The sequence below is a fragment of the Penaeus monodon genome, chromosome 21 (assembly GCF_015228065.2).
Source record: "Penaeus monodon isolate SGIC_2016 chromosome 21, NSTDA_Pmon_1, whole genome shotgun sequence".
In the NCBI taxonomy this organism is placed as follows: Eukaryota; Metazoa; Arthropoda; class Malacostraca; order Decapoda; family Penaeidae; genus Penaeus; species Penaeus monodon.
The window spans coordinates 23,136,864-23,138,132 of record NC_051406.1 but is presented as its reverse complement, the minus strand read 5'-3'; the positions used below and the strand labels follow the sequence as shown (position 1 = coordinate 23,138,132).

Here is a 1,269-nt window from a genome sequence, read left to right as displayed (position 1 = left end):
ACCTTGGGTACTTTAATCTTTTTGTACTGTAATTTTAGGTTTTGCTGCAATTATGCTAATTTATGATCTTTCCATGTCTGATTTCATAGGAATTCTTTATCTAAACATGAATTGGAAAAGCTTAGAATTTTATTTATTCAAGATCCAAATGTTTTTAGCATTCCCTCGGAGTTTATACATTGGTACAGATGTTCAGACTCTTAAGAATTTAAAGGAAAGTCAACAAAAAATATGATCAACAGTTATATTCACATTAGGTAATTTGATTTTAAAGAAATATATCAGTGTAATGGGCATTAATGCTTATTAATGTACTTAAACACTTATAAAATAACTTTTCTTTATTATTATATCTTCACTAATATGTTGTAATCATATAAAACAACAGTGACTTCACTAATTGGCATAACAAACTAGCCAGCTCTTGTAAGACTCAGATTATTGTTAACAATTAACCATAATATTAACAAATTCAAGGCTTCTTGTATACTGAAAAAGTAATTCAGACTTTTTTTGCAAACTAATCACCAGGACACTCGTGGAAGATGAGGCTCTCAACACTACCCCAACCCGTACCACCTCTCGTCTAACTTCGCCGACACCCCAGAGTTCGACCTCCTCCAGCTACAGAAACTACTCCACCTTGGATTCTCCGAGATACTCCAATGCATCCTCCTCCATCACACCATTGTCACGCAGAACATCTTTCTATCGATATTAAAATACTGTATGGTTTCTTCAACAAGTTACATATCTTGTTCATTGAAGTTATTTTGGAATTTCTTTTTTCAAGAAAATGAGGGATAGATTTTGTTTTAAAAAATCAATAAAAGTGAGACACTGTCATCCAAAACTTTTACTCTGGTGTACTTACTATATTCTTCCCAGTATTTCACTGCAAGCCTATTTTTACATATTAATATTTCCTAAATAAGTTCTGTCAATAAACTTTTACCATAAATTATTCCATAGGGTATTTTCCATTTTTGTATGGAATGCCATTGCCTGAAGATAAATAAAAGGGAGAAAAAGCATTTTAAACAGAGAGTAACATAAAGTGGACTTTTATATATTCTAAATGCTTCATTTTATACATGCACAAGAAGGTACATCTTACTTTGAAACACTAATTATGAGCTTTCTGTCACACTATCAACATCCTATTTAACAATCAATTGTTTTTGTTTCATTTCTATTATCGTCAGATATCCATTTTCAGGTGTCTGCTTTTATAATGCTTGTTTTTTTTTTTTCAAATATAGTAGTATA

The 1,269-nt window shown here is 31.0% G+C and overlaps 1 protein-coding gene across 1 annotated transcript in view; it reads left to right on the top strand.

The window, feature by feature from the left end:
* The window catches only part of LOC119586359 (serine/arginine repetitive matrix protein 2-like), a gene marked incomplete in the record, with an annotated part of 38,282 nt that overhangs the window by 36,560 nt on the left and 453 nt on the right, over positions 1-1,269 (top strand). The window contains 1 exon segment of the mRNA XM_037935071.1: positions 532-1,251. Coding sequence (XP_037790999.1) covers positions 532-721 — 190 coding nt within the window.